General features: G+C 48.5%; 1 protein-coding gene and 1 long non-coding RNA gene across 2 annotated transcripts; both read right to left on the bottom strand.

The window, feature by feature from the left end:
• Positions 1-6449: 6449 nt before the first annotated feature.
• LOC144945943 (uncharacterized) lies at positions 6450-19942 on the bottom strand. Its single transcript, XM_078874611.1, has 5 exons — positions 19671-19942; positions 17849-18250; positions 15920-16208; positions 11922-12115; positions 6450-10926 (listed from the first exon to the last, which is right to left on the bottom strand). Exons 1-4 carry the CDS (start codon positions 19908-19910, stop codon positions 11949-11951), a joined length of 1098 nt encoding a protein of 365 aa, XP_078730737.1. The 5' UTR covers positions 19911-19942; the 3' UTR covers positions 6450-10926; positions 11922-11948.
• Positions 19943-19957: 15 nt separating this feature from the next.
• Positions 19958-24099, bottom strand: LOC144945942 (uncharacterized). Its single transcript, XR_013639728.1, has 3 exons — positions 24013-24099; positions 23053-23086; positions 19958-20039 (listed from the first exon to the last, which is right to left on the bottom strand). It is a non-coding gene; the product is annotated as an uncharacterized LOC144945942 (long non-coding RNA).
• Between the last annotated feature and the right edge of the window lie 883 nt (positions 24100-24982).

Genomic DNA, 24982 nt, shown 5'->3' with positions numbered 1-24982 from the left:
TCTTGCATACAAAGATCCTCAGTATAGCCTTACCATACTTTTGGTGCGAGTGCCGTTAGCGAGCACCTATTAAGGTAGACGTGACCACGCGCACACGTGTGCAGCGCACACACACACGGTGCTGTGCACTCACACCCGTGTGTAGCACGCGCACGCTGTGTGGTGGTGGTGGTGATGCTATATATAGGCGGGGCATGCCTCATCCCATCGGCGGGGTGCTGAGTTTAGACATCCGCAGAAGTTCCACGAGCACGGTCGTGACTCAGCACTGGCATCATCGACGCTTGGAACGGTGGGAAGGCGTACGAGACTTCCGCGGATTTCTTCGCTTTTACCGCTGATCCCATTTAGCGGCGCTGAATAATGTGGTGCATAGATCGAATGGTTTGTGTCTGTCTTGCCGAGGTGTTCGTGGTGGTGGTGGTGGGGAGGGAGGGAGGAGGGTGGGATGAGTCGGCGATTATCGAGTAGTCATCATCATCACTCCTCCCTTCGCCCGCACCTTCAGTTTCATTTCAGTTTCATTGATTAGGTATAGCCCTGTGAGCCATTCGGCTCTTGAATCGGGTGCAACCGCAACAAACAAAAAACAAGAAAACATCTTAAAGTGACTTTGCGCAAACAGAAAAATCCAGGAAAAAACAGCAAAGTCTTCCAGAAACAAAGCACCGTACACCAACGCTGTGCAAAAAACCCAGTGGGATGCAAGTCAAACAACAACAACAACAAAAACAACAACAAATTATCACGGCTGGGTTACGTACGGTTTGCGAAAGAAGTGAAACATTCATACAATCCAGCATTCAACCATCAGTCACCATTATCACAACTATCCATCATCACCAATGGTCATACCCGTCGTCATTAATGAAGCATCATCGCCGATGAAATCACCAATAAACCAATCATGACGTCATCATTATCAACCAAGCGAGCATCACCAATGGGATGTCATTAATCAGCAATTAAAATCAAATCGAAGCATTCGGCGTCACCACGAATCAATCCAGAAACATACTAATCGAACATTCCAATCATCAACCACGAAATCGCGGTGATCATCAATAATTCATTCAGAATCGAGACTCGTCACTAACTTAGCATCATCGGGCATAAGGGGACGTCCATAAATGACGTCACGCACCTAGGGGGGGGGGGGGGTCAGACATTTGTGACGATGGGGGGGTGGGGGGTGAGAAATGTGACGTCACATCAAAATGCGCAACTTTAAATAAATATCAACGACACGTTCTACTTAATTAAATAGAATTGTTATAACACTAATTTAGATTCATTGTCATCATTAACTATTTGATTATTTAAATTTACTAAGGTCACCATTTATTTATTCCATGAAGGAGCATTTGCTTCTCCGTGGGAGAATGGAGAAGCATACATTTTGTAAATTTTTGGAATGATTGTTATTAAACATTTAGATTTTAATGATTCTAGCAGGGCTTTTCATTTTGTGGAATAAATATGTGATTGTTATAATTGTACTCTCCATTTTGCTTCGTTCTACTACAAAGTTTCAAGTATTTTTTTTTATATTTATAATTACTTTAAATATTTTATAATTATAAGATAATTTCATTATCATATTTTGAACATCTGCAGTTTTAGTTAGACGCTGAATATTTTCAAGTGAATTTTATGCTAAATCTCAGCTTTCCAACGCCTCCTTTTTAATAAATGTTTTCTTCTACAACATCAGAGTACAGCGCCACTTTAAATACGCACTACAATGACAATAGTTTAAAGCGATTTGAAGCATGTTTTTTTGGGGGGGGGGCAGAGCTTTGTGACGTCATATTTGAGGGGGGGGCGGTCTGACTTTTTGTGACGCCGTGTGACGAGGGGGGGGAGGGGGGGTCAAAAACCGGCCAAAATCGCGTGACGTCATTTATGGACGGCCCCTAACTCATTTCGAGGCATTCGGGGACGAAAACGTTGAGCACCACTTGCTGCAGTAGTAATCTCCTTTCGAGACTGGTCCCTGCCACAGGAACGTGGCATTTCAAATAGTGGCAGAGCACAGCCAAATCAAAGCCATCACTGACAAAGCACGTGGCTGGGTGAAGAGGGGAGGGGGGCGTGGACCGGCAGCGATGGCCGCCGTGTCTGGCTGGGCCACGTGGGGCAACCGAGCCGCGTGGTAGGGCGGAGAGCGCTCCCCTCTGGCCTGCTCGTCGACCGTCAGGGCACGCCGAGAGGCGGCCACAGAGAGAATGAGAAGGGAAGACAATTTCGATGTAAAGCTTTCGTGACTGCAGGGATTCATCTTCTTGGTTCTTTCGGTAAAGTCACGTAGAAGGAAAATAATAAAATAATAAGAAATAAAACATAATAAAATAATTCTCACGACGTTTCGGCCACAACGCAAGCAGCCGTCTTCAGGTGGAGAACAGGTCTGTCGAGAAGTACTAATCGCATATCTGCATTTGCCATAAATATGCTAAATTCCTCTTGATATGCAAATTACTTTGTCAAGACGCTCTTCGCCCCTCCATCCCAGCATAAATAGTCGCTCCAAGCCTGGGGCGTGCCATTCAGACTCTGCCTTCTCGACAGACCTGTTCTCCACCTGAAGACGGCTGCTTGCGTTGTGGCCGAAACGTCGTGAGAATTATTTTATTATGTTTAATTATTATTTTATTTTCCTTCTACGTGACTTTACCGAAAGAACCAAGAAAAAGGAAAGACAAATTGGCTTTTACCCTTTCTGGTGTTAGGATTTTCAAACTTCAGATATATGCCGAGTGCATTGCCTTTGTCCTGTTCGCCTTTTGGCGTTCTCTCGCTTGCGTGCATGTTTTGCCACAAGTAGGTGTGGCGCTACAGACTCGAGGCCTTTCAATATGAATCTATTTTAGTGGTTGAACACTTAACACATCCTGCTTTATTTCCAGAAAGGGTAAGGCCTATTCTTATATTTTAATCATTTTTTTAAATTGTCAAAAAGGTTCCATAGAGATAACAGTAATATGAGTTGGAGACTACACTCCACACTATGGGGCCTGAGAAATATTTTTAAAAAATGGCGTATGAATAGTTACCTCACAAGTCGTTATTGTGACAAACACTTCAAAAGTCTTTGCAGAAACATGTTAACTCCCTTGCCTGGTCTGCAGGAGATCTTAAGTTCGATCCCCCGCCTGTATATTTTGAGTCTTGGGGGGGAGGGTGGGGCAGAGCTTAGTGACGTCATATTTGAGGGGGGGGGGTCTGACTTTTTATGACGCCGTGTGACGAAGTGGGGGGGGGGAGGTCAAAAATCGTCCAAAATCGCGTGACGTCATTTATGGACGGCCCTTAACTCATTTCGAGGCATTCGGGGACGAAAACGTTGAGCTTCACTTGCTGCAGTAGTAATCTTCTTTCGAGACTGGTCCCTGCCACAGGAACGTGGAATTTCAAATACTGACAAAGCACGTGGCTGGGTGAAGAGGGGAGGGGGGCGTGGACCGGCAGCGATGGCCCCCGTGTCGTCAGTGACGGAGGTGTTGGTGCGAGAGGCGTTCCTCTCGGGGAAGGGACAAAAGGCGCCGAGGCATTCCCGCACGAGCCCGACCGGGATGCAATAAACGAGCGTGGCACAAAGGGATGTCCACGGGAAACGGAACGGACAAACCAACAAGCGGCCCGGAAACTAAAAGAAAACAAACCTCGTTGGACTCGGTGAGAGCAGAGGGTAGCAAGCCCTGGAGGCCGGACCTGGTTCGCTTTCAACAACAACAACAACCCTCCAACAGGAGGGGGGTAAAAGAGAACTACATTACTGACTGCCATCGATGCTCAAACCACCTTAGAGGAGATAGAGAAAACCCAGACACATTATGAGGGAATGGAAGAAAGGAAGGAGGCGAAGCGTCACGTTGCAAGACTCCACCAGGCGCGCTCCACATCTCTTCTCAAGCCGCTAAAACTCAAGAGGCTGCATGGCAGGAGATTCAGTTTGTGTTTGTTTTGGAGCACAAGGCAAATGCTTCTTAATGTAGATGAGCGGTCCTTGGGGAGCGTTGCCCTCTGCTCCCTTCGGCAGGCCGAATGCTCTCAGTTGACACTCCCCCTCCCCTCTTCTTGGTTCTTTCGGTAAAGTCACGTAGAATGGAAGTAATAAAAATAAAACATAATAAAATAATTCTCACGACGTTTCGGCCACAACGCAAGCAGCCGTCCTCAGGTGAAGAACAGGTCTCCTCGACAGACCTGTTCTTCACCTGAGGACGGTTGCTTGCGTTGTGGCCGAAACGTCGTGAGAATTATTTTATTTTGTTTTATTTTATTATTTCCCTTCTACGTGACTTTACCGAAAGAACCAAGAAGATGAATCCCTGCAGTCACGAAAGCTTTAAATCGAAACTCCCCCTCCCCTTTGAGTCCAGCCTGCGTATTGGCTTCTTGGAGCTCCAGCAAGTCCAGCCTCGTTCGTCTTGACCTTACCAGCCTCTTCCCGCTGAGCCTTCGCTTAACTTCTCATGGAGCTTCAAATCAAGATTATTAGTTGTGCGCCTTTTGGCGTCATCTGGTCCAACCCATGTGAGACTAGGCTCTAAGGAAAGCTGTCGCGGGTGTGGACCAATCAACTTCAAGGACAGTGCACATTATCAGAGTTATGTTTTTTGTTTGCATAATGACCGCAGGTATTGTGGTCTATATAAACATGACTCCTTGTAAAAAAAAAGTGTCAGTTTTGTTGCCAGATAGAAGGGTAAAAAAACTATTATCATATTTTTACTGGCAAATGAGGTTCCAATGGTGTAAACTCCCCCTCCACTTTGAGTCCAGCCTGTGTATTGGCTTCTTGGAGCTCCAGCAAGTCCGGCCTCGTTCGTCTTGACCTTACCAGCCTCTTCCCGCTGAGCCTTCGCTTAACTTCTCATGGAGCTTCAAATCAAGATTATTCTCATTGAGAAGCAGGAGAAGAGGGCAGCGTTTTCCTCTCTCCTTTCCACGAGGGTTTGTAGATGTTCCCACGCTCCTTTCTCCAGGAAGCTCTCTGGTCTCGTCCTTGACCAGGGAAGCCAGCGGGGACGAAGGCATGGATGTTTTTTTTCTTCCCCCGAGGGCCCCAAGGCCGTAATTATAATATATATTGAGGGGGCCACATCCCCCCCCCCAATATTCAAATATGCTCAAAGTGCCCCCCCCAATTTATTTCTATAAAATAGATTTCTATTTATATGATTGTGGTTATGGTTGTACTTTATTAATCCCTAATCTCTGCCATTACATACAATTAAACAAGAAAAAAAAAGAAAAAACAGAGCAATGTAATACAATACACTATTAGACATTACTGTAAAATAAAAAAAAAGTCCATCCTGTGTGTTCGTGAATTTTTAATATTTTAGGCAGGAATTTCGTTTTAAAATTTAGATTTTTTTTTCTGGGTTGGGACTCCCAGACCCCCTGGAAGATTTGGTCCCCCCCCCAATGTTGACTCCGTGGCTACGGCCTTGGAGGGCCCTATCCACCACGACGCACGAGGCGAGAGGGGTGAAATCTCCCTCGCCTGCCACGGGAGCAGACTTGAGCTGCGCACTGTGGGCTCTGGAGCACAGACAGTTTATAAATTGCCCTGAAAGGCAACAACAACAACAACCAACAAAAATCCCACCTGGAGCTAAGAAATAAAGAAAAAAATCGGCTGAAGAGAAAAAAACAAATCTGGTGTACGGAGTAAACAGGGTTCATATTCTTAGGTTTTTTCGGTAAAGTCACGTAGGTAAAAAATTAATAAAAGTAAAATAAAATAAAAATCACGACGTTTCGGAGGCAACACAAGCTTCCGTCTTCAGGTGGAACCGTCACAGCACGATTGCTGTATCAAGTGAGAGAAATTCCAAGAAAACAGTCCTTGTATATATACTGGTTGAGGGTGGGAGGAGCCAAGGTAGGCCCTGAATATTATTTTTGTGAGGTTCGGTGCGGCTGAAGCACGCTGCTAGGAATGAGCCTTTGTTGTGTAAACTAGGTGCGGATGATGAGGGTTGTTGTTGTTTACAGTAGGGGTTGGAGGTCCGTTCAGCGCCGCTCACTCGGCCATAACGCCACCGGAAGTCTATCCTTTCAATTCGTCATCCGATCCGTCATCGGACAGGCAAGCAAGACGTTCCACAATTTAAGTGTTGTCATGATATCGATTACACTTGCTTCAATAATTTTCATTCTCAAGTCTTCATTCCTGATTCTGTTCCTTCTCGTTAGGATTCAAATCCTCCCGTCCATTGCTAGATGGCACACCTGCAACTTTCTCACTTGGTTCTATGGTTAGGGACCACGTGCGTGCCCCATTAGGCCATCAGTCTTAAAATACAAGCAACCATTCATACATTCATGCACGTTTCATCATTAACGCAGCGTTAATCAAAGCTTTGAGATATATAAATGCGGCTATGGTGATTGCCACTGGGCTGTAAGGCAATGAAAATGAGAAAATGGCCATGTTGCCTAGAATGTATTTTTATTGATGGAACCCAAACAGCAAGTTGATTTGGACGTAAATTGTATCTACATTTAAAACAGTGCATAAAAATGTAACGGAACTCCTTACGTTACAACTGACATCTTGGGCTGGTAAACCAAAGTGACAGCACGCATTTACACACAAACCGGACAGTGCCTCGTTGTGTTTCACATCACTTTCTTTTTTACAAGCTTCCAAAACACGAATGTCCCAATAATGTATAATACGTTCACTGGAAGAGCAGATTTTTTTGTTTTTAAACAGAACGCAACCCCCCGTTGTCCAGGAATTAACCCGAATTTCGTCACGGACGGCTGGCCCAGTTTGCAGTGGGACGCACGGATCAGGATTGACTCCGGATCTGCACCAAGGATGGATTCTCCCCAACATCAGATCAGAGCATCATTGTGCCTTACGACGAGAAAACAACAGAACCATCACACATTCGGCAAACCGGAGTGGATATCGGTTAAGATGTCAAACGCTACCAAAAAATAATAATTGGAGAAAAATATTCATTCAAAATAGCTTCACCAAAACAACCTGCATTTTGTATTTTTTTGCGACTGCATACAAAAATGTGTTACGATCCAACTAAACACGAGCACGATCACTTAACACTCGCCATATCGCCCGTCCGCTTAGCTTTCGTGGTCCAAAAAAAATCATAGAAATCGCTGTACGAGTAACTTCTTAATCCCATCTCCAAGCAGATTTTTTTTATTAAGAAATGGGGGTGGGGGGGGGGAGATCCTGCTAAGCTCAAAAGGCATTGTATTTTACAGCATTCTCTTAGAGTTTACCCAGAACACGCCCGGGGTCCACGAAAATCAGCAGAGCCGAACGTGTACGTTGCAAAAGCCGGGTTTGGTTTCACCTCTGGATTAACACAAAAAAACACAATCCCACGGCGGCATTTTCAAAGTCGGACTTCCCCTGTGTACGTTTGCTTTTTTTGTTTAACAACTTAATAACACTAAATAAAAAAAACACACACACATTCGTGACTTTATTCAAGGTGTTACGAGTGGTTCTTGCACGAGGCCCCGCAGATGCCCACGAGCACTGGGAGACGACGCGACACCTGCCAAGTGGTTCACGCCGCACGCAAAAAAAGTAACACTGCCTCCAAACGGAACCAACGTGCTCGTTGTCATCACAGTATGCCGACAAGAGAGACGTTTTAAAACAACTGTGGAGGAGGTAGTCTTATACATGTCATCTGGGTGGTTTTTTTGGGGAGGGGTATGCGTGTTTCACTCGTGAACAATTTTACGTTGCAGAATTATCATGACGTTTAAACGTGACGCGAACACTGCCGCCTGTCACGGCGACATCGCTCAGTTGCGGAGGGGTGAAGGGAGGGGGACAATTTTTTGCTGTCGTGGATTTCATACAATTGTTAAGATTCCTCCCCCTTCTCCGCCCTTTAATAAGTGGGGCGCCGCGGTGGCTATGAGATGTTAACTCCCTCGCCTGGTATACAGGAGGTCGTGGGTTCGATCCTGACCCCGACGCCTGCTGTATATTTGGAGTTTGCAGTGTCTCTCTCCCCGTGGTTCGCGTGGATCTTTCTCCGGGTCCTCTGGTTTTTCCCTCCACATTTAGAATCAACGTGTGTTTTAGAGTATTTGGCTGCTATAAATTTCCATATAAGCCACGTTGTTGAGCTATCATTTGTGGCCAGGTCGCTTCTGAAAAAGAACTGTATAGCTCAGTCGGCCTTAACCGGCAAAATAAAAAATGGTTTAGTTTTATAGTTTAAGTATGCCAAGCGCAGACCAACGGGGAGAATTTGCTTAAGCACCAAGTTGCCGATGCGTCCGCGCATTTTTCGAATAACCTCTACAAAATAAATTAAAAGTTCGTGTGAAACTGTCAAAGAATTCCACATCCACGTGCTGTTGCTTTACAAACGTTAAATACTATATATAGGCATCCTCAAGTCAAACGTACTGCATGCCTTTAGCGTAACGGTTAAAAAAACAGGTCAGAGAACTCAGAGCCATCTCATTAACCAGAATAGTACTGCAGCTTACAGAGCTATACACACACACATATGAATGTGGTCAAAACTTTTGATAATGATGAAATAATAAAGATTACAGAATTTTTTAGATTTTTCAAAAAATTTCCCAGCCTGCGACGTCAATGATCTTCATCTGCGATGAGACCAGGCACACGGAAATCAACTGGCGTTGAAAGGAAATCTGCATAAAGGGTGAGCGAAGATTAATTAATTTACGAATCTAAACGTTTCGACTGCCCGTCATATACACGTACGAGTGTAACATGCTTTTAGCCAGTTTAATGGGTTGCTGGAGTGATTTCGATTTAAAGCTTTCGTGACTGCAGGGATTCATCTTCTTGGTTCTATCGGTAAAGTTATGTAGAATGGAAATAATAAAATAATAAAATATAATAAAATAATTCTCACGACGTTTCGGCCACAACGCAAGCAGCCGTCCACAGGTGAAGAACAGGTCTGTCATTTAGACTGTCTTATCGACAGACCTGTTCTTCACCTGAGGAAGGCTGCTTGCGTTGTGGCCAAAACGTCGTGAGAATTATTTTATTATGTTTTATTTTTATTATTTTAATATTTCCATTCTACGTGACTTTACCGAAAGAACCAAGAAGATGCTGGAGTGATGTTTGGAAGTACACCATACTCCTTTGTTAAGCCCCTTGGCTTCCCTAAGTCTTCGTTGGAGGTGTGACGCATCAAGTTTAGACCTCCCAGACTGCATGCCAGCAAGCGACTCAGCAATTCAACCAAATCAGACATGCTCATGACAAGAAGCCGGGACAAGGAGCCATTGATTTAACAAGCGAGACATCGCAGACGACTGCTGCAAGGAGATGACAGTCGCCAGCAGTGTGCGGCATTTCCCCAACCCGCCGAGAGTGGTGGAGATCGGCGCGGAACCCATCCAGGTGAGTGGAGGGTGCAGACACACGCACACACTACACGCACAGCCCCTAGTGTCAATCCACTTCCCCCACACGGTGCGGCTCCTTGTGGGTTGAAGGCGGGGGGCGCGTGTACGCGTGAGCGGAGAGCGGTGGTGGTAGGACTGTGGATTCCGCTGCGCCCAGCGCCTGCCGTTTGTGTATGGCGGTTTCTCTCATGCAAGCAACTTTTCGAGGCTCAATCCGTGCATGGAGTCCTAAATCTGACGGGTTCGATCGCATCCTCGGTGATTTTGACATCGGGTGGCCAGTTATGTGGTGCACAGCTTAGTTTCCAAACCTAAGGACGACCCACACCAACATTCCAGATGACACGCGTGAACTACGAGATAATGCGCCGGGGATGGGGAAGCGTGAAACGAGGGTGCGGATTGGCGGGCAAAGTTGTACGTGCCAGCAAACGTGATCTCCTTGCAGTAGTCGAATCTTTGTCCCTTGTCAATGAGATGCTGGGTGCCCCAACTTGTAAGTCCTGAGCGATCACATTCCCAACCGCCCTGGGTGTCTATCAAGATGAGACAAGACTGCCATTCATCATCATCATCATCTCTCCATCTATCTCAGCTTACAAACCAATTACACACTCTCGCGTAAAAAAAACGCCAAAAATAAATTTCAGAGAATTGACAACTTTCCGGCCTAGCTGTATATTTTATATAGAATATGACTGACGTTAAGTTGTTACAGCGTCTACTGGCTCCTTGGATTGGTTCAAAAACAAACTTCGCACTCAACTATAACACGTTTCTAAACTGTTGCTTTTCCAAGAGAAGTGGATTGTTACGTGATCGCTTCAATTGCGCGAGTTGGATGCGCCGTTGTTGAACAAACTCCCGGGTGGCTTTGGGGGTAAAGCATTGGCGAGGCTGCGAGTTAAACGACGCCAACTGGAATCCCTGGTGGCTGGTGTCACTCCAACAAGTTAAAACCTTCAGCGGTAGGCTTCGGCTGTTTACGGTTTAACCACTGCTGAACGACTCCATTTATTTAACTTAACAATCAAGACTCACGAGTTATGGGATGTTTTGCAAAGGCCCCTGAACCTTAATGTTTTTCAGTCAAACCTTTCCCTCCGAAGTAACCCCCGCCCCCCCCACCCCGACTCATGCGAGAACTCAACTCCAGGCAGTTTAATACTTCATTCAAAATGTGTGAGAGTTTACAAACCCCACACCCCCCCTGCAAACCCCCGCGATGTCCCGTTTCTGGCATTTTATTCACTTGCAAGAGCGAGCGATGCTTCATTACGCAGGGCGGATTGGACAGATGTGTCAGAAAAGTTCTACTGGTATATTTACTTTGCTAGAAGGAAAGGTACCAATAAATAAGGCAAACAGGAACACTGTCATGTCGGGTGAAGCAAGGTTTTCTCACTTGTCGTACGCGCCTCACCCGTCTGGTAACTGCGGCAGGCATCTTCAGAAATGAACAGTACAAAAATTTACTTATTTTACACCACACCCCTTCCTCGTCAGTTTGTACACCTGCAAGACAGAAGGAAATGCGCCGCGCCGGTTAGAAACATGTACAGACCGCCAAGACACTTTAAAAAAACTCAGATAAACATCACAAGCACTCAGGTTACAGGAATGAACGTGTTTGCTGGAGGCAACAGCTGTGCATGGTTTTCTATTCGACTCGTTTATACGATCTCTTTTTTTTTAATCTCCGTCTCATTGTGGATGAATTAGACCCACATGGTTGCAGGCTTAATGAGTTTCATGATTTTCAAAGTGTAATGATTGCATATCTCCACGGGCCACAGCCGCACGTTTATCCCAACTTTTCCAGGTCATTCTCTCGCAGAGGAGACGATCAGCTGGACATAGGAGCCTTCACTGAAACTCGACGCTCACTAATAAACTGCGTAGCCCTCAGAGGGGCTTTCGGCTTGCACCACATGTTGTTGGGCATGGTGTTTCCCACAAAGTTCCAAGCGCGTGCTGAGAAACGTCTGACGTAGTGCCGAACAGCACGTGGTATAACCCGAAAAAGCTACAGAGCAGCAACAACCGCGACAATCTGCGCAGGCATAACCCACCTATTCGAGACACGCGCATGCAGGTTTAATGGAAATCTATACTCTAACGCATGTGTGTGTCTGTGTCACACACATGCTGCGGGTCACAATTGTTGGGAAGTTTATGATTTGATGGCACACGTATGTGGCTACACAATTGACGTGATAATGTTTACAACATACCAAATCAGCATTCCAGACTCCCATTCAAACATGAAGGGACACACCAACCGTGCAGACATTTTTGTTCTTCAAAAGGTGTATTCATATCTATGGTCTATTCCTTACAATAGGTTTAATCAGTCATTCTGGGTCAACTGTTACGTCCACACTATGGGGAAAACGCATTAAACTTCAGTCGCTCTGCGTATTAACTGGCGGGCCACCCAAGATCCGTTATCTAAGATCACCGCCCACCACCTAAACACCACCACGAAATGGCGCTGTGCATGCGCTCACCGCTCGACCGCGTCCGCCCCCTCCGCCTCACTTCCCCAGGTCCTGGCCGAGCGTGGACATCCCCAGCGCCAGGCTGCCCTGGTCGCCGGCCTCGCCGCCGGCCGACGCGACGCGGGCCTCCTTCTTGGCCAGCTTCCCCACTCCCGAGTCGCTGTCCGAGAGGTCGTTGTACACCACCACGGGGGGTCCGTCCGCTGCGGCGTAAAGGGGCAAAAAGGTCGTCGCCCGAGCGCTTGTTCACGCTCGCGTTCGTGCGCGCCGCTGTACGCGCGTGCTTTGCTCGTTCACAAACGTTCCGATATTTGGCTCCGCGTTGCCGTGAGCTTCTTTAGGAGCCGAATTATTTTCCGAGTTGAATTGGGAATTTAACCGAATTGATTTTCCGAACAAGCTCCCAGCAACGCGGGGGCCAAATATCGGACGTCGTGAACGAGCGAACACGAGGTACTACCCGAAAATGCGTCGGAGCCAAAATGAGAAATAATCTAGACCACTGCCATGGCCACGATGGCGCCCTGCAATTCATGAACCCCGTGTGTGTTGTGTTTAACAGCTCGGTGGAGCTTCTGTGAAAACCATGGCTATAGAGGGGCTTCAATGTAAAATGTTTGGGCAGACAATATAATTACACTCTAATCTGCAAAGTATTTCACAGCACTTTGGCAAATCTAATGAAGCTTTAAATTACAAGTCATGCATAATATATTTTCCAGAGCCTTTGGGCAAGTTCACAGCACGCAGCAATTAACACGTGGCCCTGTGCGCGTTCGCGCCGGAGATAGCAGCCAGAATTTTTCAATCTCGTAATGAATGGCAATAAATTGTGCAAATCAAAGGCGCATTTTAATAATTGAAAGGACCGCAAATTAATAATTTAACGTTTGGTAAATTACATACATTTGCAATTATATCAATCATTTCCTATCACCGTTATGCAGTAACAATTAAAATGTTATCACAGGGCGATCTATTTATACATACCCTAACGATTTCTAATGACTCCCCTCGTCTCTCCCAAAAGGCATTTGAATATTGGCGAAAGCGATAGCGATGCTGAACTAGGCGTATCGGCAGTGTTAAAATACTTAATGCGTGTAATTGAGATTTATGGAAGACATGTGCAGGCTTTGAACTAAAAAAATATATTCTCTAAAAATTTTAGTGGAGTATCTGTAAATAAATCATGCAAGATCGTGGGTTAATGGGATAAACACGGCCTTCAGTCAAGTGCTGCGTAATGCACAGCGCACGCACGCACATGCGTGCACAAACTACAACTTTCAATCACTCCACCAACGACGATTTGTAAGAGCCGTGCTATAAACAGGGCGTGTAATTTGCGATTACCCATAACGCGCCGCGAAGCACGCCTGGGCTGCTGGTGAAGCAGTACAAGCGGCAGATGAGACACGGGTGCGATGAAGTCATCCGTGAGTGCCGCAGGGGAGTGGGAGGGCATCGGGGTGGGGGGGGGGCGGCCGTCTCTCCGATCGCTAACGCGGCAACTGCAGCACTGCCAGGCAATCCCTCCCTGCCAGTTGTACCCCGAGCGTCTGTTTTGGGTTTTTTCAGCTTCCCGCCCCAGCAAAAATCACAGCAGAGAGGTAAGGGAGCGGTAACTGCTACTTCAAACGATGATGGATACTTATCACATTCAAAACGCTGACACTGCGGAGCGGTAACAGCACCAATAACGTTCACGATTCATGAACGTGTGTTTGCGAGTGCCACTGCAGCTGGAATGCGCCGTGTAAACCCCCAGTACCCTTCATCTTGCTTGCCTGCCTCTTGTGCAATTGCGGTCTGGGCTAAATGTGTCTCGACTCGTGTAAGGTATCTTGGCTCGTGCGACGTGTCGGGAGTGCATTCGGGGCGGTCGCGTCAGTGGGTTGATGCTCCCGTCTGGTTTGGACAGCTGAGAGTTCGAAATGGTTAACGATACAAACGGCTTTTTGTTGGCGGTGAGCAGCTATATCATGGGGCCTTATTTTCTAGTATCGATGCCATATATTATCATAGCATGTTTGTTTACTTGTTCACCACAAGTACGTGCGGTTAATGCGGATTTGATTCCTTGCAAAAGGTTTCTATTTGGTGTTTGAACATCTTAATACCTGAGAATAGGTTTTCCCCTTTTATCTGGCAACAAAACAGGTCATACTATATGCAGAGTATGTTTTCTGTTTGCATTTTGACCACAAGTATTGTGGTTAATGCAGACATGATTCCTTGTAAAAGGTTTCAGTTTGGTGTTTTAACAACTTAACACAACTGTTTTGTTGCCAGATAAAAGGGGGAAAACCTATTCTCATATTTTGGTACTGGCAACGGAGGTCCCATGATCTTAATAACTGTTTTATTACCAGAAAGGGTAAAACGTATTTTTTATTTTTCATAGCCTTTTGTTATTTTGTAAAAAGTCACATGGCCTATTATTTTTTATTTGTTGATCCATGCATTTAAGAAACTAATTTATAAATTCCTTCTATGGGGGTTTAGCCCCTTCTCTTGCGTCAATGTGGTTCGCAATGCTTAACGTGCTCAGATTCAATTTGCGTGAACGATGCAATATAAAATGATTATTCGCTTTTCACAAGGAAAAAAAACAGTCATTAAAAAGATAAGGCGTTCTACAAAAACGTATCGCTCTGTAGACACAATGCCAAATTTACTCCGCCGACACATTTTACAGGTGCCACCACTTATCTATACTGCGCGCACGCACAAAATGGGAGTGGTGGCGCAGCGGTTCACGCACCGCGCAATGAACCTGGCGACCCCGAGTTGAATTTGTGGTCACGGCTAACATCAGTTATGGGAAATAACTGAAACAGTTATACTGGTAGGAACCACCTGGTTCCACCAGCCCACAGGGGATTATTGTGTCCGTCGTGCATCCAAAAATGGGAGGGGTGGGGCTGGGTGGAGAGGGGAGGGTGGGGAGGGGCTGGGTGGGGAGGGGCTGGGTGGGGAAGGTGGGGCTGGGTGGGGGGTGGGAGGGGTGGAGCTGGGTGGGGAGCGGCTGGTCACCCCGTGGTGCCCTTATAAAACTGAACGTTTAACCTCCCCATGCTGGCTCATGCCCGCCCTCACAGTCGGCCATATTTGCAGAATACACCACGCCGCCGTTGACCCTGGCCATTGACCGAGCAACCCAACGTCACTACCAGCTCCCTCCGCAGGAACGTGTTACAACCTTCATCCCCGCCATTGCCTTCTTCACCAACTGCACTGACCAGCGTGGGGAAGTATAGTCAAACAATCCCCATGAACTACAATTCAGTCGTGGAACGGAATAGGGCTGCGAATGACTTTACTCAATTATTTCTGTTTTGAAGTACCACAAAGTCCACATGCTTAGCACTTGACACACATAGCTCATGCACATATCAGTGACATAATAACAACACGGCATTCACATATATCCATTACGACCACACCAGTGCGCTACACCACACACAGCCTTTGTGCTATCACCACCACAGCACTCGCCGCAGCGTTCACACTTACACCACGACGCTTACGGCCACACTACTCACGCCACATTACGAACTTGCATCTCCTAAACTCTGACATCGCAATGGTTGAGAGCGTTCGAACCTCACAGTCGTTGTCCTTGAGCCTGAGCTTGTTATAACGCTCTTCCAGGGCAACCCTCTCAATCGAATGGTGACACCCAAATGACAAAAATGGATTCGCCAGGGGTGCCGAGCTTTCAAACAACAACTGTCAACTGTCATACCCCTTTTCCACTTGCACATCCAAGCAGGGGGCCAGCACGTCACGGGTGGTTTTCCACTGCCATTTTCCCGAGCCGAGCGAGAACCAAGCCGCCATGCTACCTGGCCTCACAAGGCATCGAATCCGACTCGGGTCCAAGCCGTGCTAGGAGGCGGGGCTAACGACGGGCGCAAAGCGTGCGACGTCAGCGGCGCGGTTCGGCAATCGGTGCTTCTCGCACCCTATGCAGTGCTAGCTCGGCGGTGGGTGGCGCTTACGTGGCGGCTGCGCGGGTGAGAGCACGCGGCCTCGCGCGTCGCTGTCGCTGCCGCCGCTGGAGCGGCTGGTGCTGGAGGACGAGGAGCTGCAGGAGGAGGAGGACGAGGAGGAGCTGCTGTAGGGCAGGCTCGCCAGCTTGCGCTGCACCGCCGCCTCGCGCTTGCGCCGCAGCTCCCGCAGGCGCTCCTTCTGCTGCTGGCTCCGCCGTTTCCCAACGCCGCTGCCACCGCCGCCGCCTCCGCCGACGCCGCCGGCGCCCGCGACACCAGCGGCGTTGCTTACCTGGGCCTGGGGGCAGCCGCGTGATTCGTCAAGGAGCTACGCAACGCCCACCTCTCAAATTCCAACGGACTACGAATGAGTTTTGGTTTTTTTAAAGTTCGGATTTTGGATTTCTGAGGACAAGTTTGGATTTATTTCAGCTTCTATGATCATCTACGTAACGTGATCATTTGAAATGCCTTCTTGCCAACGGTAGCGACGTCGCCCGGCGTGACGTAACACCACGTTTGGTGTCATTAAAGTGACTTCACTTCATCCGATGTCATATTTACAGATCAATCGGAAACAGAAACTGAATAATTCCAGAAACATCCCTCCAAGAGACAAATACTTCCTTTACAGGACTGGTCACACAGAGTGGGGAATTTTGCCTAAGTTTGTCATTTAAGACCAACTTAAGGAAATATAAAAAACATAACATCAGTTATTCGATGCAATCAGCCACTGCACTACAGCCAAACAACGATGCAGACTAATCGATTAATGTTGAGTCTTACATTCACAACACACGCATCAATTCATGCCACTAAAATGCCATTCTTTTCAATTTGTACGTGTTCTAAATGTGCCCACTGTTTTTTCAACAGTATCTTGGGATGCTATTCTATATATATCCACATTTTATTTTATTCATACACATTGAGTAAAATACTCAAGTAAATCGATCCATTGCAAATCAAATTATGACCTCAAACTGTGACAAATAATAATGGTAGGTTTTTACCCTTTTAACTGGTACAAAACTGACACCTTTATTCAAGGCATCATGTTTGCAATGACCACAACACAAGTAGTCAATAAAGCAAACAAAAAGAAGCAACTCTGATAAGGATAATAATATGCACTGTCCTTGAAGTTGATTGGCCCACAACCTACTTGTGTTGTGGTCATTGCAAACATGATGCCTTGAATAAAGGTGTCAGTTTTGTACCAGTTAAAAGGGTAAAAACCTACCATTATATTTTGCCACTGGTAAAAGAGATCTCATAGTGTGACAAATAATGTTTAATGTTGGGTAATTGTTACACCCCTACTCGACTCTGTAAACCCTCGGTAACATTGTCTCAACGAGTCAAGAAGTTGTCCACTCACAGAATGGCTTGGCGAAGCCTTCACTCATTAGATTCATAATTTCTGCACGCTAGGCGGATCGCCACACGCCCGCTATGTTGTAACGCGGAGGTCACGGATGTCACTGCAGTCACAAAAATCTTAAAATTAGCTGTTGCAGCTTCTAGCCATCCCACATGCTACACACTCAACTCCAGTCTTCCCGATAAAATCCCAACGATGATCTCTGTAAATAAGGAAGCACATGACCTGTAATGATGCCGGGCAGTGTGTCTATTGTTGGAATGTTCCATGCGTCAGAAATGTGAATAAAGGAAATATTTTTTTGAAGTGGCTGTTGCAACACGTCAGATTAGGCACTTCCTTTATATCTTTTCAAACATGCCACACATCCGTAGGAGAGCGATCCACTTTATTCCGTGACCTTTCTGTGAATCGTTATTATTATTTTTTCCCCCGCACCACAGCCGTGAAATAAAAAAATAAACTTAGTGACAAATTCGTGGTCCCCTAATGATCACGAACGAAATGGCACGGTTGTAAAAAATATATATATATAAATGCAACGGCCTCACCTGACAGGGTCCACGCCGCAGCCAAACCTTCTTGCCGGGGCTCCCCGACGCACGGTTCTTCTTGCTGGCCACGGCCGACGGGTCGCTCTCCGAGCGGGATCGTCGCGGCCTGCGGTGGCCCCCGCTCGACTCGCTGGGGCTGCCCCGTCCGGGCGTCGTGGGGTCCTCGTCGTCGCCCCGCCTCGCGGCCGCCGCCGTCGCCGCCGGCCGGTTCGCCGTTTCACCGCCGCCGCCACTGTCGTTGGCGGCGGCGGTCGTGGCGGCGGTCGTGGCGGCGGCGGCGTTGTCTTCGGAAGAAGAGCCGGTCTCCGAGTCGCCAAACTGCAGGCTGGAGGACGGGGACAGCGAGCCCGAGTCGCAGCCCGCGTCGCTCTCGCCAGCGCCACGCACATCGTCGGTGGCCTGCGGGGAAATCGGCGACGTGTCTCACACGTTAGGGTCGCGAGGGGGAAAGGAGTTCCTGTCACAACCCCACTCGAATAACACGATGACTGCAGGCCCACCGGAATACACAACCTCACACCGACCTAAACACAAGTCATTCCTGTTGTGGCAGTAGTGGGTTTATTCTTTTGTAGAGTAGTAGATGTTTGGATTGTGGTCGCTGAGAACGTTATTGCGTTAGTTGGTGTCTTGTGTGCGATGGTCCGTTATCTTCTATCACTCATCCACTATCCTATTGACATCCTGACTTGTCTTCAAATTATAACCTCACTCTTGCCAACCGTATACGATTCTCGCCACAACACAGAATTTAATTCCTATCAAAAACTTCAAAACCAACTCAAATCACGAGAAACGCCCACCGCAATAATGTAAACTCAGACCCTAACACAACCCCATTCCCATTACAACACACGACCTCTCTCTTTTACAAACATAACCGCACCCCAACCTAGGACGACATCTCCAACTCACACCGCAACAAGCAAATCCAACTTCTACAACACACACCGCCCCCAGCGGTAAGCAAGCACAACAACCGCACACACACACCACAATACGAATCGAAGCACACAACTTATCTGCCATCAGGGGCAATCACACGGCTCAGTGACAGCGTATTCACCGCTTACGGCAGAGGTTCGCAGTTGGCAAACCGGAAGGCCGCCCTGGTAATTACTCCAGGTGAAAAAAACGTGAAATACGTGCTGTCTGCTGCACAGTGGACGTAGAGATCCCCTGACGTAATTCGAAACCAGTGGGCTATTGTGTGCTGGTGTCGTGGTTCTAATTTAGCAAATTTAAAAATGGCCCGCAAATTACTCAATTAGAAATTACACAATCACCACCCGATTGCAGGCCAGGCGGTATACCACTTTGTGCGCACAGGGACAGTTGCAAAACGAGGGTGTGCAATGAAATGTTTGAGATGACACAAGTGATGGCATGCTAAGCGCTACGAGACGTCCCAGGGTAAATGGCGCTGTCAAAAAAAACATTAACTGACTCCTCACGTAGCATTACTCAAGCACAACAAATAAATCTAGTTATCACATAAAACACCATATAAGGCCTACCATCATACAACCACCGCTTCGACCTCACCGTACAACCTCGCTCAGTGGGCCCTGGTGCTAGGAAATAAATCAAGGTCTTCTTTGAGCAAATTCCACCCTGCTCGAAGCCCAGTCTCCCCTAGGCCCTTGCAGCATGTGGGCCAAGTTGCAGTCGCATCATGTGCACAATCAACAGGTACACCAGTGACCCCCCTCCCTACTCTAAACCAGAACGCACGCCCGCTCCTACCACCGTGACACCACACGGCTTAATCACCTGCGGCTCTACGAGGTACATTGGCTCTGCGTGGCCCCGCGCTTACCTGCGCTACGGACGACGGGAGCGACTCCTCCTGGCTGACCTCCATGTCGGATCCGGCCGGCAGAGGCGGCACCGCGTGCTGGCTGTTGGCGAGCGCGCCCTGCCGCTTGGGCGCTGCGTCGACGCTGCAGGCGGGCACCTCAGCCGCTTCGGCCGTGGCGCCGTCACCACGCTCCGCCCACGGCTTCTGTCCTCGGCCGCTGGCGACGCTAGCGGTGTCGGGCTGGCAGCCGGGCTCCATGCTCCCTCCTCTCTCCTCCCCCCCTCCCTCCCTCCCCCCCTCCCTCCCTCCGCAGGATAGCGGGGGTCACCACGTGAGCCCTTCCTTCTTCCGCCGAGACCTCGGTGAACCCTTGAGATAGAGAGAAAGCTGCAGACAGGCGACACGGCCAATGCACAACGCTGAATCGAGGAGAAATGATAGCTGGAGGCGACATCTATTTTTAAAAGCGGCTATTACCTCTGTGTATCGATTGCACGATTGTAAACAGCATGCCGAGGTCAACCGTAACAATGACTTTAAACTTGCGTGGCTCAGGGGAAAGAAAAAAAAATCGGATTTAATGGTGCCGCCTCTACTCAGTGAAACCATCAGTGAGCACACACCACAAAGGCGAAGTGTGCTGCAGACTCGTAACATTCCATTACACACGCCTCCCTTTCCGGGCCACTGCGTCCTGCATGTACACAGATGCATTCCTCTGAAGACATTAGCTGCATGTGCAAGAGCTGACTCGGGACACAGGCGATGATTTCACCTCAAAATGCATTTTAACATCAGCAGCAACTGGATCTGCACACACCACACGTGGAGGTGCAGCCACACCGAGGAGATGCTCCAATGGGAGGCTGCCTGGCGGTGGGACGTGTCCTACATGGACAGTTCCCAGACGTGAAATGTTATAGTTAAAGTTTGGGTAAGGTTTGTTGTTGTTGTTTCCTTAAGACTATTGAGTGTTAATGAAATGAAAATAATAAAACAGTAACTAACCCTGGAAACCTCCTCCTGTATTTCATTGTGGTGGTCAGTGAACAGCACACAAAGATGACGGTTTTGAATAATACTAAATTATTTCGTAATTATCGATGTAATGATTCTCACCCCACAGCGAATCGATTCATTTTCATAGTTTGGGGTCGTGATTAGCTGCAACAATCAACGATTTCACATCTTGTTTCCACGGTCTCGTTTGCACAGCTTCTCTTTTTTAATGTCTTATTGTACAGTTTTGTTCGCACAATTAGAAAATCGTCCGCAATAAAATACACATATTGCATGTATGTTGAACTTCTTTCGTACCGTAGTACGCAGCCAACTGTGCTAATTGGAGGTCCTGGGGAAGGACAAGTAAAAATCTTGAATAATCGATTCTCACACAAGATATGATGTGTCACGAGCTCAAAATATATTTTCACCAACGCAATGCAGTGGTACATGCTAATTGAAAATCAACGGTTTGAAACCTTAGCTTCTTAGGGTTCCATGTACAGGATAAGGAAGGCTCGCGCAGACAAACCAAGGGTACGGCACAGCAAGGAGAGGGCCCTACACAATCACTTTCCTGGGACTTGGCATGCCTCCCTGCGAGTGCATTTGCTGGCATCAATATATCCACGAGGCGCGTAACGCTCGCCGAGTCTTCTATCTGCAACTCCTGCTCAGCAGCCTAGGGGCAGGCCCCATCCATTCTGCTGCCCCGTGCTTCGCGTACCGCCACCACCCCGCACACTCCGAGTGACATCATGCACACGGCAATCCCGCGGAATCAAATTGCACAAATTAATGAGTCCAGCATCGGGGTTGGAATCAGATTTCACACCAGCGGGCCAAGCACAGCGAGATCCCATTGCAGGTCAACAAAGCTGGCCCACGACCTTACTGCGTGGGTTAAAATTAAATTACAGATTGCTCTTTTCAGGGTTTTATTGCCAGGGGTAAGCGATTAACTTGCGAGAGTTCTGGGTCAGAGAAAACTAAGGCCTGCAAGGATTAGGGGTGAGGTTAGACGTTAGGATATTATTTAAAGGTTATATTTTTTTTGATTATGGTAAAATGTGAAAAAGAGCTTAGCGTGTGAGGGTTAAAGGATAGGGCTAACGTAAGGACTAGCTTATTAGGGTCAGGTGGTTACGGTAAGGCCTAGCATTTTTGAGTTAGGGTTAGAGTAAAGGTTAGCCTTGTTCAGGGTAAGGGTTAGGTTTTTATAGTTAGTTGGTTGGGGTAAATGCTAGGTTTTAATGGTTGGGAGAATCTTGTTTTAGTTAGTTATAGGTTAGGCTTGGTAGGCTTAAGAGGTCGGTCATAGGCGAATAGGCCAATGGTTAAGTTGTGAGGATATCACCATGCGATCAGGTTCCACTGACCTTTCTGTGATACTTCACTACCAGGGGCTTGGATTCCAAGTGACTTAATCTGAGACTATAACATATTGTCCTGGCATTCAAATATGGACCTGATAAGGGCTCGGGACAGTGGACAAATCACAGCTTTGATACATAAACCCAAAACGCCCAAGACAAATCCCCCTCATCAACAGCAGCAGTAGGCATGGGCCTGGTCTCGAGTTAAGGGAAACCGCTCGGACAGACAAAACCCCAAATCCACTGCGGAGGATGAGGAATGGAGAATACCATGGGAGCTCTGCGCAACAACAGAAACCTGCATGCCTCGACACACTTGCGTTGCCAGGGTCGCTTTGTGCTTAGGGAGCCCTGGGATTTGAAGCCGAACAATGTGCAAATGCCAGCCCAGATCTACATTACAAACCAGATCCCAATCCAACCTAGGCAACAACTCATACGACAACCGTAACATGGACAAAAATTCAGACCCCATCTCAGACCCAGACCTCAATCTCAATCCAGCCCAATCCAGACTCAACCTCCAATTCTAAACCTGGCCATAGACCAGCCCTCAATATCAACCGAGAGATCAACCCTAACGCACCCTTCAACCTAGTCCCCTGCCCCAAACCAGACCCCAATCACTGCACCAGCCGTAACCTCAACCCCGATGCCAACCCCGGCCCAGATTTCAAACCAAACCTGGACCCACCCCTACCCAGACTTAAAATTCAGACCCCCAACCCACTCGTATCACTTTCCGAATGGCACATCAACAGTCGTGCCAGCGTGGTCTCCTGGCGGTGCAGGCGGTTTTCCCACTGGCCATTCCGAGACGAACTAAAACGAAATCATTTAACTCTGGTCCAACAAAACATCTCAAACTGGCTCCGTGCCAAGCAGGGCCAGAGATGGGGTTCATTAATTTTCATCATACAATTGCGTCAGTCAGTACATTCTAGGAAGATTCACGTATTCATCGCGTGATAGGTCAGCCGGTCAGTAACCCCGTGAGGACAGCGACGTTTCGACTCGCTCACCGCGTGTGACGTCAACAGCAGCACGCCTCGCCTTCTGCAGTGGTAACAAAAAAACACATCAACAGCAGCAGCAGCATCAACCTGGAGACTTCCACACAGAATTGAAAATAACCAACACCTAAACGAAGCCTCACACACATGCCCAGGCCCCGGCCTTCGATGACGCCGCCAGTGATGATGACTCAGGCTGACGATGTGTGACTGTCAAGAGGCGTTGAGGGGGGCCCCTCTTCCCGGGGGGGGGAGGAGGGGCCCCCTCACTTCGCCAGAGTCGGCTCCCACCCAGGCCCCCCCTTAGCTCGGGTCCCCCTTAGCTCGGGTCCCCCTTAGCTCGGGTCCCCTTTAGCCTGGGTCCCCTTAGACTCGCCCACCTCGCTATCCTTTGTCTAGGTTCCCTCTATCCCCTTCACACGAGTTCCAAATCCACTCTCTCCTTCTTCCCCGGGGTGGCATGTACCTGGGTTCAGGAGCCCCTTTGACCCCCTTGAGGCCATGGTCCCCTCGGCCCCCTCGACGGGGGTTTCCCTTTCGCCTGGGTCCCTAGGCCCCGGTCCCCTCCTCTCGCCCCCTTGCCAGGGTTCCCGGGACCCCTTTTCCTGGCTCTCACGTCCCTTCGCTCGACTCTGCCCTGGTCATCTATTCCGGGGTCACCCATTCCACCTGGGTCCCAGGTCCACTTTTCACGGCTCTTCTTCCCCCGTGCCCTCTTTAACCAGGCTCCCAGGTCCCCTTTACCTCGATCCCAAGTTCCCTCGGAACCCCTAACCCGGGTCCCCTATACCAGGGCCCCCTTTATCCCGGGCTCCTTTAACCTGAAAACCAGGCCCCCTTCACTCAGCCGCTTTAACCTGCCTAGGTCGCAGGTCCCACCAGATCCCCTCTGGTCTCCCATCATTACTTGGGGGTTCCCGTTCACCCGTGGGCACCCCTTTAACCTGGGGTTACTAGGGTCCCCCTTACCTGAGCCCCAGATCCCCTGCGGTCCCCCTCGCTCGAGTCGCAGTTCCCCCGCTGCCCGAGGCGTGCGGGCCCCGCCGCTGCGTTCACGTTGCCTACAGCGCATGCGCGCCGCGCTCCCCCCATCCCCATTGGTCGAGAGCCCCGCGTCGGGGGGAGGGGCGAACAGCCACGCTTTGACCAATGGGAGACGAGCGAACGTCCCCCGGTGCGGTCTACGAAATGTAGACTCGCGGCCCACATCCCTCTCCAACCCACCGCGCGGGGCTGTTTGTATTTCCCAGAGCGGTTCGGCGCGCTGCGTTTTGTGTCGACGGACGCGATTGGTCGGTTTGTGGCCGGAAACGGACCAATGGTGGGGGGGGGGGGATAGTGGTGGGGGCGGGGGGTCGCGCGCCCACGTCATATGACGCGCCTAGCGAGCGGAGCCAATGGGATTGCTCGCCTAGCCGGCAAGGTCCCCTCGCTCTGTCACGTGCGTCCAGCGTGGGCGCAGAATGAGAAGCATCGACGGGAGTGATGGGAGTGGAGGAGGAATCCGATGAGCCGTGAAGCTCTTTATCACAGATGTCGGGGGGGGGGGGGGGGAAATAAGAACGTTACAAAAAAAACTATATAAAAAACACGTGGGCTTTCGCGACCAATATCCATAATACTTTTTTTGGGTTATATCGTGTGATTGTGTCGTTAAACCCGCCACCACCCGACACGGCCAACTCGTAAGGGTTGTCACGTAAAGAGAATGTGCCAATTCGTCACTAGTACAGCACATCGGTGTGCTCATATTTTGTGTTCATATTTTGTTTGTTGCGGTTGCACCCGACTTAAGAGCCGCATGGCTCACAAACGAATTGTCACGTTTTGTTTACGCGACAAAACTATACTAATTGGCTGTGGCGGGTTTAACGACACATTTAACAAAAAAAACTTACTGAATACAAAAAACACGATGGGAGTCCAGAGTACAGAAAAG

The sequence above is a fragment of the Lampetra fluviatilis genome, chromosome 39 (genome assembly GCF_964198595.1).
Source record: "Lampetra fluviatilis chromosome 39, kcLamFluv1.1, whole genome shotgun sequence".
Classification (NCBI taxonomy): Eukaryota; Metazoa; Chordata; class Hyperoartia; order Petromyzontiformes; family Petromyzontidae; genus Lampetra; species Lampetra fluviatilis.
This window is presented reverse-complemented; position numbering and strand designations above follow the sequence as displayed.

Bases quoted from the DNA above. Each gene is read 5' to 3' on its own strand.
- LOC144945943 (XM_078874611.1), bottom strand. From the start codon at position 19,910: ATGGAGCCCGGCTGCCAGCCCGACACCGCTAGCGTCGCCAGCGGCCGA. The intron at 18,251-19,670 runs GTAAGCGCGGGG...ATTTCCCCGCAG, and splicing joins TCCCGTCGTCCGTAGCGCAG to GCCACCGACGATGTGCGTGG. The intron at 16,209-17,848 runs GTGAGGCCGTTG...GGCTGCCCCCAG, and splicing joins TGCGGCGTGGACCCTGTCAG to GCCCAGGTAAGCAACGCCGC.